The sequence below is a fragment of the Hydra vulgaris genome, chromosome 03 (assembly GCF_038396675.1).
Source record: "Hydra vulgaris chromosome 03, alternate assembly HydraT2T_AEP".
Lineage (NCBI taxonomy): Eukaryota > Metazoa > Cnidaria > Hydrozoa > Anthoathecata > Hydridae > Hydra > Hydra vulgaris.
The window spans coordinates 36,479,806-36,490,921 of NC_088922.1; the positions used below are offsets into that span (position 1 = coordinate 36,479,806).

General features: G+C 25.5%; 1 protein-coding gene across 3 annotated transcripts in view; it reads right to left on the minus strand.

Annotated features, from left to right (window-relative positions):
- The window catches only part of LOC100201645 (TIP41-like protein), a 36,820-nt gene extending 27,682 nt beyond the window's left edge, over positions 1–9,138 (minus strand). For 2 of the 3 annotated variants that reach the window (XR_010637550.1, XM_065793076.1), the window contains exons 1-3: positions 9,026–9,138; positions 6,375–6,478; positions 5,141–5,320 (exon numbers count right to left, since the gene is read on the minus strand). Coding sequence is in view for 2 of the 3 variants with exons in the window: in XM_065793076.1 (XP_065649148.1) it covers positions 5,141–5,320; positions 6,375–6,469 (275 nt within the window). In the remaining variant the exon portion in view is untranslated. The remainder of the gene's footprint in view (positions 1–5,140; positions 5,321–6,374; positions 6,479–9,025) is intronic. The other variant, XM_065793075.1, reaches the window with a different exon arrangement.
- Between the last annotated feature and the right edge of the window lie 1,978 nt (positions 9,139–11,116).

Consider the following 11,116-nt stretch of genomic DNA (forward strand, 5'->3'; position numbering starts at 1 on the left):
CAACTTGAAATGTGAAAAATTATTAAAATGTTGCAATATCCACAGCATGGTGGATGAAGAGGGCTACATCTCTGATTTTGAAAAAAATTTCCCTAATTTGAATTAATTACTATCCCCCTCCCTAATCTATTTTGAAACTACATTAACTGGTATTATATGAATAAAATAATATTAATAATTTATTCTGAAAAACTGATTCACCTAATCATATAGTTTTTCCTGAATCTAGTTTTCCTCACATAACTCTTACCTATAAAAACTGTGTCAAAATAATAACACATTTCTAACTCCAATAAAAAAAAATAATATAGATTAAGCTTATAAAACACACTAAGGGCGAGGTTGCTAAATTATTTGGTTCTGACATCATCACAATGTATGTATGTGTTCTTTCATTCACACTATTTTGCTAGAAGTTTGGTTTTATTACACTTTTGTAATAATCAATACAACTTAACTAAATTGGTCTATGCACATATAGCTGAAGAAATTACAAAAATTAGTGTATTATTTAATTCATTGTTGGTATACTATTTGGTTCATAAAATAATTTTTTTTTAATATGCTACAACTTGATTTTTTTAACAAAAGAGTTAAAATACTATGTTTAATTAAAAAATTTTCATTTATAAACAAAAAAATTTTTGTTTACGAAAAAAAGTTTTAAATTAATAATTACAATAACGTACTTTAATATTTAGCATTAAATAAATTGCACTAATTTAAAATCACAAAAAAGCATAAAATATAAGTTACTATGGTTACTAAGAGTTAAATAATATGGTTTAGTTTTAAAATGTTAATATAAGAACAAGAAAAAAAAGTTAAAAAATAATAATTACAGTGCTTTACGTTTTAATATACTTTAGTATTTAGCATTAAATAAATTGCACTAATTTCAACTCAACTAAATTTAAAAATTTTGAACTTTTGTACCAAAACATCAAAATTTGAATAACATTCTACTGTCATCCTGTATTGCTTACATACAATTTGCTTATTGCTTCAGAAAAGAGACGCTCACATAAAACAATTGTTGAAATACTATAGAAACTTGGATACAATATTTATGCTTTTTAAATACTTTTTTTTCTTCCTCAAACTTATAACTCAAATTTATAACTTTTATAATTTGGATGCAAAAAAAGTCTCACATAATAAAAAAGAATTATTCTCAAAACAAATCTTTGTACATATGGCAAGGTTTGAACAAATGCTATTTTAAATACACAATAAAAGCTGGGGGTGTATCACATTTTTTATTTTTAAGTTGCTCCTCAATGTACTTTATACTAGGAATAATTAAAGAGCATGTTGCATAAGTATTACCATTTAGTAATTCACTTACTTGATTATGATTTTCATTATGTTGTTATGATTTTATAAGATTTAGAATTATACTAAAGCATTTACCATTTCTTTAAAATTAACAATTTCATCCATAAAGAGCAAACTCTTTTCTCATACTTTCATATAGATGTTTTGAATTTAAGATATCTTTAATGTAGGAGTGAAGTTTAAACATTTCATCACCCTAGAATTGGTTTGTTCAATATCCACTTTTTACTAAAAATGAGTTACTGTTACAGAATTTCATTTTAAGATAAGCTTGTTTAATATCAACTTTAAAATATACAGAATCTGTATTTCTTATCAAAATATTCAGATCTTTTTGTTCATAATCCAAAAAAGAAAACGTAAATTTATTACATTTTGTTCAATATCCGGATATTAAACAAACCAAAATGTTATGTTAATGCATGTGTAATTGTGGTTTAACTTCCAAATCGTGGTTAGTTCTGCTCTGTTTAATATCCAGTTAAGCCAATCACTGCGTCCAGTGAGATTGGGTGACAAGTTGTTTGATAAAAAGTTGTTGTCAGTTAGTCAACACTTATATTGGATAAATCTTTAGTAATTGAAAATAATGATAATACTATAGATAAAACTGAAACCATAAGTATGACAGAGGATATTTACAACATTGAACATGTGGAACAAAAAAATAGTACATCTACAGAGAAGAATGAAAATAGCATTACTTAATTTTTTAGCATTACTTAATTTTTTAAAGTCAGAAGACAGCGGCAAGATTGAAATTGTAGAGCAAAAATTTTCAAAGCCAGGACACGGTAACTTACAAGAGATTGATGCAGCACACAGTGCTACAGAGCATTACACTAAAAATTTAGAAATATACAGTCCAATCGCCCTGATAAGAGTATTAAAAAATATGCCTACAACATCAAGTAATTTCAAAATCCTGCAGATGGTTACCACAGATTTTCTGGACTATCAAAAAGCAGCAACCTCTCTATTTTCTAAAATTCCTTAAATGAAAATAAAACAAACTGTGTACAATAAAAATACAATTTTAAAAGTCAATTTTAGAACATCTTTCAATGAAGACTTTAAATGTGTTAGAATTGGATATAAACAAAGTACAAGGAAACAAAGATCTACTAAATTACTGCAACTGCCAAAAGTTATGGCCCTAAAAACTGAGCCATTTTCACTATCGGAAAATAAAAAGAGACATTTAGCCAAAATGCTGAAGTATATTCCCCATGAAATTGACAAACAATATTATGAATTGATTTTAAAAACCCAAAAAAACCAAAAAACAAAGAGGACTGCTTATAAGAATCTATGAAACCATAGTATTATAATTATAATACTACATAATATTTTAATTATAATATAGTTCTTCAAACTGGAGATAACCTATATGTTTGCTTAAAAGAATTATTTTTGAGTTTATTTTTTCCATGGTATTTCATTTTGTAAAATTGTTAAAGAAAACAAGATTATATATTATTTGTGATTAGTGTTGCTTTGTTCATTATCCTGAAATTTTGCTCAACATCCTATAAAATTATCAAAGACTTTGTACTCAGTGCAGTTTTGTTCAATGTCCAAATAAGATATGCTAATATCGTTTTAATTTTAGGTAAACAAGCTTTATATTTGAATTTACTAATAACTTTAAAGAAAAGATAGTAAATTAAAACATCTATACTAGCTATAAATAAAATACACAAGCAGTAATAACTCCTTAAACTTTAACCACGTTTTACCAACAATTTGTAAATTAGTCTGTTAAACAAACCAATTCTAGGGTGACGATTTGTCATCAAGTTTTCGCATACCAAATCAAAGGAAAAATGCAGCATTTTTTGACACCTTAAAAATATAGATAAACTATCTTTATCATCTCCTTTAACTGAAACTATTATTCCAACCTCACCAAACTGTGGGGGTTGTAACTATTATTCTACCCGCACCGAACTGTGGGGAGTTGTAACTATTATTGCACCCTCACCAAATTGTAAGGGTTGTAACTATTATCGCACCCTCTCCAAAATGCCGGGGTTATAAATTTTAAATGGTTATTTAGAGTTTAACTTTAGACCATCAAAAGATTAGAAAATAACATCAAAAACCTAAAAATGAATTTGAATTTAATATGGGATAATAAAAAAACATATTTCATTAAATCACTGCCCTCTTATTTAGGGTTTGATGCATTAATCAAGCAATGATCAACCAAGGCATTTTTTGAAAATCTTAAAAACTTTTAACAAAAAAAATCCAGAATTTATTTCCCTTATATTTGTTTTAATTTAGCTTTGAGTTGATGTTTTTCTCAATTTTTTTTGATAACGACTTAAAAATTTAAAAAAACAATTATATTGCAAAAATATATACTTAATCTTGTACTCAAACATTTGGAAATCCGGTAAAAACTAAATACTTATTACTTATTGTTAACTAAATGCATTTTAAAAATCAGAAAAAAAAAAAAGTTTAAAGAAATATAAAAATAAATCATTATCAGTTAAAATAAAGTTTTAACTGATAATAATTTTGACTTTAAAAGTTGAATTTTTCCTCAATGAAAATCAGTTAAAACAAATCTTGGCAAACATTTGACACTTTAAATTTAAACACAAAACAAACTTATTTGAACACACTACTTTAATGCCAGTATAAATGGAAGGAAACTTTTTTTTTGACATTACAATTTTCTGATGTTCAAGATAGTGTTCAAGATCTTGTATATGTATTATATCATTGATGTTATAATAGATTACTTTTTAGGTCTGCATTAATTACCATAGATCATCCGGGTCATTTAAAAAATCAGGAAAATTGTTTGGGTAAAATATCTGGAAAAAATCAGGAGTACATTTCCCCTTATTTTCCTCTTAATTTTGTTTTTAGCTAAGTTGGTTCAAATTTTTTTTTAATATATAAATTTTTAAATTTCCTCAAATTTATGCTATCAAAAATTTAATTTGCCTAATATTTTTATAATAAAAAATAAAATATGATAAATAGTACTACTTATCATAAAAGTACTACTTATTAAAAAAATACTTTTATAATTAATGGGTACTTTTTCTAAAACATAGTTCTCGGTTCGTGGTTTATAGTTGACTCAATTTAAAGATGAACTAGTTTTTTCTTGCAAGCCACTGCACAATTACCACATAACTTCAACAATTACCATATAACTTGCACAGTAGTTAAATAACTTTTAATTTAGTTTAATTTTTTTTTAATTTAAAAATCAGTTGACTAATTTAAGTTAGACTGAAAAGTCAACTAATTTTAATTATGTTAAAAAGTTAGCCAACCAATTTAAATTAAAGTTTTTAGTTTATCTTAACTGAAGTTTTTTATTTTACAACTTGAAGTTTTGGTCACAACACTAATGATTAAAACATGTTTAAAATTTTTTTCATGCAACATACATATTTTTATAATACATCACAATGACAATATGGAGTTCTAACAATAGTAACTACAATCTCTCAGGCTTTGAAAATATATAACGCTATCACTACAGAGTATTACAGCAACCAATTGTAATAGGTTATTATACATTCTTTTGATAATATAACAACTATTTTTCTAACACAAAATTTGAGAATTTTTGCTATTTCTTTTGTAGCTACAATTTCTAATTACTACAAATTCTAAATAACACAACCCAATCAAAATGAAGACATTAAAAAGCTAACAAAATTTATACCATTAAAAAAACCAACATGTATTAATAAAATTATATTAACTTGCTTATTTAAAAATTTACAACATGATCTTAAATAATCTAAATCCTTTAAAAAGCAGTAACCTGTATTTTCTCCATTCCTCAGCTACCCCAACTTTCAATAAGTCATTTTTATTATCCACTAATTTTAATGCATCCAAAGCATTAAAACAAATGCTAAACCCATCATCATGATCTATTCGAAGAAATGTTTCTCCAAACACCATTTCAGGCAATGAAGGAAGATTTAACTCATTTGATATTCTAAATGAATAAAAAAAATTTGTATAGTGTACAAAATATGTCATATTTAAATATATTACAGGTCTTATTTACTTAAAGACCTGTCAAACATAATAATGGAGTTGTTAGTTTGTTACACAAAAGCCAATACAACCACTTAAATATTTATAATTTTATATACAATTAATTATTGTTAAACTTTTCTACTGTTGAACCCTACTACTTGTGAAAGTGAACCTTACTGTTGAATCCTGCTACTTGTGAAAGTTTTAGATCTTGCTAAAGGGCAGCACTAATATACATTATAAAGTTCTCATTAACTAACAGTGAAAAAAAGAGATTTAATTATAACTTTGGATGTTCTGAGTTCCTGCTAGTATAGAATTTATTACTCTTTATACAATTACAATGCACAAAATCTTTTTGTTCAAGATTTTTCTTTGCAATGTTTATTTTCAAAATTACTTTATTATGTCTCCTTATTTAAAATCAGATGAAATAATAAAGATGAAAATATATCAGATTAAATACTGAAAATGAAAATCAGATGAAATAATGAAGAGGAAATTTATCAGTTTACTTAAAATAAAACAATCTAAAACATGTAAAAATAGTTTTGTTATACTTTTTTTTACTATCATAAACAATCTAGCAAAATACTATATCATAGACAATCTAGCAACAAAAAAAAAGAAAAAACTCCTTTACTAGATGAAAATAATTATCTTTCCAAATCAAAAATTTGCATAATACTCAAGTTTTTTGTAATTCAAGATTCAACTCTATCTGTAAATATTTCTGTAATTCCATTCAAGAGTAGTTAAAATTCCTAATTAGTAAAAGTCTAATAATTATTAAATTTCTGAATATTAAACAAAAACAGCTAAATTCATTCCCAAAACAGCAACAATTCATCCAAGTGAACTATAAAAATTTGTTCATTTTTTTGAAAAATATAATTAGAAACCCTTACTGTTATTTTTTCTTATTTTAATATGCTTTGCATTTGATTGTTATATTATATTAAACAATTGTTATACACAAACACATGCACATACACATATATCCAAACTACCTATCGCTATCAGAAGATGATAAAATTGGCCCTTTTTGGGCTATTATATTCCATTGTCCAAATGATATTCTTTCCTCTTTAGGTTTAGAAGCCATTTTTTATTGCTAAAAATAAAGCTTAAATATAGTCAAATATATTTTACTATTCCAAATAACATTAATATATATTTAGTATATATGTATTTGCTTGTATAATATATATACAACATATGCTTGTATAATATATATGTTATTTGCTTGTATATATATTACCAATTGCTATTTGCTTGTATATATACTAACAAAAATAATTTGTTTCGATATATAAGCAAATGTTATTTGCTTGTATATTTGCTGACAAATGTTATTTGCTGGCATATAGACTAAAAAAGAGAAATTTTTTTTTGTTTATTACAATAAACAAAAAAAAATTTCAAGACGCATTTAAAATTTGTTTAAAAAAATAAAACAAATTGATAAAATAGTAGACATAGCAACAAATTTATATAGTTTACTGATAAAAGACTTTTATTTAACTGTAACCCAATTTAAAAATTAACACATTTAATTTTCAAAATAGAATTTTTCAACTTACAATCAGAGATGTAGTCTAGTCAGTAAATGCAAAGGCCAAGACTAAAACCAAGATATTTGGGCTTGAGATTAAGACAAAGATCAAGACTTAAGACCAATACCAAGACCAAGACCAAGATACCAAATAGTCAACTCAAGACTCAGACCAAGACAATTTGACAAGAACAAGATCAAGATTCTTATGAGTTCAAAACAATAAGAGTTATGCTTAAACATGTATGTATACTATTATACTTTTAGGTTCTGCCATTTTATATACAGACTTTCTTTAATTTCTAATTCAGTAGGGAAACTGAATTAGAATTTAAAGAAATCAGTAGGGAAACTGAATTAAAAATAAAAGAAAGTCTGTATATAAAATGGCAAAACTCTGAGTTAAACAAACAAGTTAGGCACAGAGGTATTGAATTGTTCTAATCTAACTTATATTAACATCTTGTCCTTTATTGTACATTACCTTTTGTGTAACAAATGTTAACTTTGAATTTGATTATGTTTATATTATTTCCTTTGTATTATATTTAGTTTAATTATGTATTATAAATAAATTATTTGTTTTTTAACAGCAATTTTTAATAGATTTTTAATTACTTTGTAACGTATATATTGAAAAAAATTTATATTGGTCATTTTAAACTGATGAAACTTTGTAAGTTTGAAACATGTATTTCAAACTAAAAAGTGTTTTTTACTTCACTAAAATAATAATACCATTTGTGCTCGCCAGACCTTTTGGATGTATATATATATATATATATATATATATATATATATATATATATATATATATATATATATATATATATATATATATATACATATATATATATATATATATATATATATATACACACACATATATATATATATATATATATATACATATACATATATATATATATATATATATACATATATATATATATACATATATATATATATACATATATATATATATATATATATACATATATATATATATATATACATATATACATATATACATATATATATATATATACATATATACATATATATATATACATATATATATATATATACATATACATATATATATATATATATATATATATATATATATATATATATATATATATATATATATATATATATATATATATATATATATATATGAATATATATATATATGTATATATATATATATATATATATATATATATATATATATATATATATATATATATATATATATATATATATATATATATATATATTCTGTAATTGAAGAAAATCTTTAAGTTAATTTATTTTAAATATTCTTATAATAGAAATTAGGTTTTAATTTGTAAAGGTAAGAATTTGAGTAGTAAGTAATAAGAGTAACGGTAGAATGAGTACTTGAGTGTAAAAGTAAAAATTTGAATATCGGGTTTTATATAACTTGAATTATATTTTTACAATACAAACATAAAAAAAAAAAGCATAAACTTATATAATACTTTTAAAAATAAAACAATTTTTTTCCCCATGTTAAATTTAAATATTGTGTATAAAAGAATTTATCACACAAATAAATTTGTGTTTAAATAATTTTTTTAAAAAGTCGCGCACAAGTTAAACATCAGTTAGGATGAACCCATCAAAAAGAAATTAAATCTTCAATATTTTTATATTTCCAATTTGTTTCTTCTGCTTCTTCGAGAATCTTGTTCATTTTTTTAATTCTTTCTGATTTCATTTCACTCTTTAATGTTGTTATATGTGTTTCAACTTGTAACTCAACCTCAAGTTTTCGTAGAGCAATGTCAATCTCTTTTGTTTCCGCAGGAGAACTAAATGTCAAAACTTTTTGTGCCATTTTTTGTGTTTCTTCTTAAACTTACTTTTTATGCATTATAAATTTGATTACTTTACAATCACTTCACTCCAAGGTGTCCCGTTTCCGAATTTTTTTTAATTTTGAGTTAACTTTAATGTGTGAGTTAAATTTTTTTGTTTTTTTAACTTTGAGTTAAACTTTTTATGTGAAGTGAATAATGATTAAAAAATAATTATTGTAAAATTTCGGGAAAATCAAACATTATTTAGCACAGTTACTTAAACTTTTTGTGCAATTGCTTCTTCATAAACTTATTTTTTATGCATTTATAAATTTAATTACTTCACAGTCACTTCATTCTAGGGTGTCCGTTTCCGCATTTTTTTTAAATTTTGAGTTAAACTTTTATGTGAAGTGCATAATGATTATTATTCTGAAATTTTGAGACAATCAAACATTATTTTGGCAGTAGCATAGCTACCTAATTTAAGTAAATTGTAGTTTTTGCGCCTATTTTTGACATTTTTCAAGGTTTTACGTCAGTTTTTCAAAATTCATTCAAGAACTTTTAGTATGTTATTTTTCAATATTAACTTTTAAAAATCAACATTTTCATAAAAATTTATTTAAAAGCATTAAAAATTCTATTTTTATTTCCCGAAGAATATCCCAGGGAAATTCTATGGGAAATTAAAAATTAATTAAATTTCCCTGCGAAATTCTACGGAAAATTCTCATAAAATTTTTCTGTATACATTAAGAGTTGCCGTAAATCTGGACAAAAAATATTCAAAAAAGCTGATCCAAGTGATCTTTACAAACAAATGAATTTGTTTCAAATGAGCCTAAAGCACAGAATTTATGATTTTAACAGCAACAAGAAGAGTATATGCGAGGTTGACTTTGTTGAATTTATAAAAGAATGTGATTTTTTTTTACAAAAGTGCAATCATAGGACTGACTCTTGTATCAAAATAGAAAATGTAAAAGAAAGATGTTTGTGTGTACTAAATGAGACCGGGAAAGTCTGCGTTTTATTAAAAAAATTAATATTTAACTATAGTTAGTAATTAATTTTGAGTTAAACTTTTTATGTGAAGTGCATAATGATTAAAAAATAACTATTGTAAAATTTAGGACAATCAAACATTATTAAGGGGTAGTAGATTAGATTTCAGTCCCAAACCTTCATCATCAAAGCCAGCTGACAAAAGATGCAGTATTTGTTTGTCAGTACTTGCAAAAGAACATCCTCACTTTTGTATGATAGGTACAAGGTGGAAAAATGTACAGAAACTTGCCGTAGAGGACCGCAAGTGCTGAACAAATAGCAGCTGATTTAATCTCTAAAAAAGACGTCTCTCCAGGAGATACTGTCAAACTTAGTCGAGCAAAGTGAAGTAAATTTTTAAAAGTTCTGCCGGGACATTCAGCAAAGTACAAGCAGCAGCTATTTACTGCTGAAACATTGTCCCAAGTTCAAAACAGTACAAAACTTTCCAATATTGATGTGAAAAGGCTTGCATCAACTCTAAACAACTCAATGGAAAAAGAGGCACGGGAAGCAAAAACTTTGACAACCTGTAGAAAAAATAGCAGATTTTTTCATGATGTCAAATGTTGTCATTCTGAAGCAGCCGTGGCGCAGTGGTTAGAGTTCTGGCTCAGAACCCAGAGGTCCGAGGTTCGACACCAGCTCCAGCCTAACAAGCGACATTGGTACGGAAGGAGGCATGAACTTCCTGTTAAATGCTCTCCCGCGATGCTTTGTGATAAAACCGTAAGGACTTCTGGGAGCACCTAAATAACTACAAAAAAAAAAAAAAAAGAAATGAAAAACCAAACTTCGAAAAGTTGTTTACTTTTCGAAGTTTGGTTTTTCAATAAGAAGACTTACATCACATAAACTTGGAATTGATGAAGGTGGTTCATTCTTGAAAACTACCCTCAGCGTAATTGACACATATTTCAAGGAAAGTTATACTCAAGGATCATCATATCTCCAATCAAGTTCTTCTGCCCAGGATGGTGGTGTAAAAAAACAGCTGATTGTTGCTGCAGCAGAAGGTATTCCTGAAACATCTTAGGACAATATAAAGTCTCATACAAATTGAATATGTTTCTTACATAATTTCATGTGACATAAAAATAGCCAACATTTTATATGGTATCCAGCCTCACTCTAGCAAACACCCATGTTGTTGGTGTGATGTTGAGTCTGACAACCTTACAATCTCTGGCCAATTAAGAACATTTAGTTCTTTATACAACATCTATACTGGATTCCTCTCTTCAGGCGGAAAACTGCAATCAGCTAAGAATTATTCAAATGTTGTCCATCCTCCGTTAATTAACCCCTACAGGCAATC